The 3,599-nt window shown below is 41.2% G+C and overlaps 1 protein-coding gene across 1 annotated transcript in view; it reads right to left on the reverse strand.

Annotated features, from left to right (window-relative positions):
• LOC107747920 (N(G),N(G)-dimethylarginine dimethylaminohydrolase 1-like) overlaps nt 1-3,569 on the reverse strand; it is a 12,662-nt gene extending 9,093 nt beyond the window's left edge. Inside the window, exons 1-4 of the mRNA XM_016562532.1 lie at nt 3,479-3,569; nt 1,444-1,451; nt 1,233-1,332; nt 287-360 (exon numbers count right to left, since the gene is read on the reverse strand). Coding sequence (XP_016418018.1) covers nt 287-360; nt 1,233-1,332; nt 1,444-1,451; nt 3,479-3,569 — 273 coding nt within the window. The remainder of the gene's footprint in view (nt 1-286; nt 361-1,232; nt 1,333-1,443; nt 1,452-3,478) is intronic.
• Between the last annotated feature and the right edge of the window lie 30 nt (nt 3,570-3,599).

Raw genomic sequence — 3,599 nt, forward strand, 5'->3', positions numbered from 1 at the left:
GACAGACAGAGACAGACAGACAGACAGACAGACAGACAGATATATATACAGACTGAGATGGATAAGTAGATAAATAGACAGATAGTTATATAGACAGACAGACAGATATACTGTATATATATAGACAGACAGACAGACAGATATATAGACTGAGACGGATAAATAGATAAATAGACAGATAGTTATATAGACAGATATATATTATAGACTGGCAGACAGATAGACAGATATTTGGACTGACAGACCGATAGACAGATATAAAGAGTGACAGACAGTTGAGACTCACCTTAAACGCGTCGGCCAGGATCTCCGCTCCTCTCTGATTGGTCCTCTTGGATAATCCAACAAAGAATTCTCTACCTGAAGATCAGAGACACGTTTACATTCACCCCCAGAGAACCTGCAGCGGCTGATCTGCTCACAGACATAAACGAGTGCTGGTCTAGACAACAATTTGGATTGTATCTAGTTTCCATCACTGATCAAAGGAAACCAAACTAATTTGCAAAGAGACATTAGTTACTCTCTGAGTTCACTGGGTTCAACTCTACATAAGTGCCACTGAACCTTCTGATCTGAGGCCAGTGAGAAGCTTCAACGTTCCGCTGCATTAAGAGACCTTTTCCTAGTCACATAACTTTGTTTCTTTTTAACAGTGATCTGAGATCAGTTTCTCACATATTCTGGTGTAACAGTTTAAGTTTGTGCGTCGGTAGTTCTGGTCTGATCTGTGAACAGTGCAATGTGAAACGTGAATCCAGAACAGTAGCCACTTAACGTTTTATACAGGAGATATGAGCTTCATGACGTCAGGAGGAAATGTTTCTGGCCGGGAACGACTCCAGCCGAACGTCTCCAGACTCAATAAGGTGCACGGCTGCAGTTTTCCAGCCACCACTGATTGGAGGTGATTCACATTGAATTCAGGGAACCAACCAGACACGATGTATGACAGATCTTTTACTCAAGAAAAAAAGTCACCTACAACTTTTCATTTTTGGGTGAACTATCCATTTAAATTTGTATGCATAATATTGCATTAAAACAGAAATAAATGCAAATCAGAAGCCTTTTCACGAGTGATCACAGACTTTTAGACTTCACTCTCCATATTCTGCTAGATGATTGTCTGTGATTGGCTGTTCGTCTGTGCACACACGGATTTGATTGGCTGCCGCTGCCACATAGGGCGGTCTATGTTTAACAAAGGTATTATAAACCAAATTTGGTACCTGTGAACAGGACATCTCCCCCGTCCAGCGTGGCTGATTCATTAGTCATCTCCACTATATTGAGGCCGAGCTCAGTCAACGCAGCTTTCATGGCCTCCGTCTGGAACAGAAAAACATTTACTTTATTAATTGCATTAATTAACACTGCATTAAAACCACACAAAATACCCTAGTAACTACATTGCAATGTCCTAGCAACCACATAGAGCACCTTAGCAACTGTATAGCAACAAAGCACATACCACTCAAAACACCTTAGCAACCACATAGCAACACTCTGGAAACTGGCCAGAACAATCGTTTAACCATATAGCAACACCGTAGAAACTACCCAGAACAACCTAGCAACTGTATAGCAACAAAGTATATACCACTCCACTCAGAACAACCATATAGAAATGCTATAGAAACTACACAGAACACCCTATCAACCACATAGCAACACCCTGGCAACTGTCCAGGACACTCTTTCAACCATAGCAATGCCCTAGAAACTACCAAGAACACCCTAGAAACTGTATAGCGAAGTATAGCAACGCCCTTGAAACTACACAGAACACCCTATCAACCACATAGCAACAACCTGGTAACTGCCCAGAACACTCTAGCAATTGTATAGCAACAAAGTAATGAACATTTTAGCAACATCCTGCCAACTGTCCAGAACACTCTTTCAGCCATAGCAATGCCCTAGAAACTACCAAGAACACCCGAGAAACTGTATAGCAAAGTATATACCACTCAGAACATCTTAGCAACCACATAGCAACACCCTAGCAACAGGCCAGAACACTCTTTCAACCATAGCAACGCCCTAGAAACTACCAAGAACACAGAAGAAACCGTATAGTAAAGTATATACCACTGAGAACATTTTAGCAACCAGATAGCAACACCCTAGCAACTGCCAAGAACACTCATTCAACCATAGTAACACCCTAGCAACATCCCAGAACACCGTAACAACCACATAGTAACACCCTGGCAACTGGCCAGAACACTCTTTCAACCATAGCAACGCCCTAGCAACAACCCAGAAAACCCTAGCAACAGCACAGCAACACCCTGGAAGCTACCAGAACACTCTGTTATGTACTTTGTATAGCAACAAAATATATACCACTCAGAACACCCTAGCAACCACATAGCAACACCCTGGCAACTGGCCAGAACACTCTTTCAACCATAGCAACGCCCTAGCAACAACCCAGAAAACCCTAGCAACCACATAGCAACACCCTGGCAGCTACCAGAACACTCTGTTATGTACTTTGTAAAGCAACAAAGTATATGCCACTCAGAACACCTTAGCAACCACATAGCAATACACTGGCAACTGGCCAGAACACCCTAGCAACTGTATAGCAACACAGTATTTGACATCACCAGTGAAGTTCATCCAGTGAATTTTAAGCCGAGCAGGTTTGTAAGTCAGAAGCGAGAGCCGTCGGCTGTCTTACACTTGATGGTAAAATGCAATAGGCTAATTGAATGTGTTTATAGTCACTTGAGACCTAAAAGCAACAGTTGTGTTTACATTACACATTTATAGAGTAGAGAGAGAGAGAGAGAGAGAGAGAGAGAGACGCATCAGGATCTGGACTGAGTTTCTCTGACAACATGCTCCATCCCAAAAAAAAAATCTCCCAGAAGTGCATTACACGGATTTTGTTTGTTCTGATCATATTTTTCCTCAATAAATCATACACCGCAACCCAGAACAGTCTATACCTCCATTACTAAATCTGTTAGAAACATTTGGTAAACTCTCTGGTTACTCACTAAACTGGCAAAAAAGTGAATTTTTAGCAGTGACTAATAATATTGACCCAATTTTTATGCGTAGTTTACCTTTTAAAATAGCCATAAATAGCTTGAAATATCTTGGAGTTAATATACCTAGAAACCCTAAGGAGATATATAAGCTTAATTATTTAACTATGATAGAAAACCTAAAGAGCAATATAAAATGCTGGCGGACCCTACCTCTATCAATGATGGGGCGTGTGAACGCTATTAAGATGGTGACATTGCCCAGATTCTTATATCTTTTTCAGAACTTACCAATATATTTGCCTAAAAAGTTCTTCAAAATTTTAGACTCTATTGTACTGCCATTTGTCTGGGGCTTCAAAACACATAGAATATCTAAATTACATGTGTGCAAGCCAAGGTCATTGGGGGGTTTAGGTCTACCAAATTTTCAGCACTACTACTGGGCTGCCAATTGTAGAGCCTTAACTTACTGGTATGACCCACACCCCGATAGTTTCTCAGATGATCTTCCTTCATGGCTTGTGATTGAACGGGGTTCTTCAAACTCGTCTCTCTCCTCATTGCTATTTGCAGCCCCAGAGACATCTAAAG

This window comes from Sinocyclocheilus rhinocerous, unplaced genomic scaffold (genome assembly GCF_001515625.1).
Source record: "Sinocyclocheilus rhinocerous isolate Xijiao unplaced genomic scaffold, SAMN03320098_v1.1 scaffold2064, whole genome shotgun sequence".
Classification (NCBI taxonomy): Eukaryota; Metazoa; Chordata; class Actinopteri; order Cypriniformes; family Cyprinidae; genus Sinocyclocheilus; species Sinocyclocheilus rhinocerous.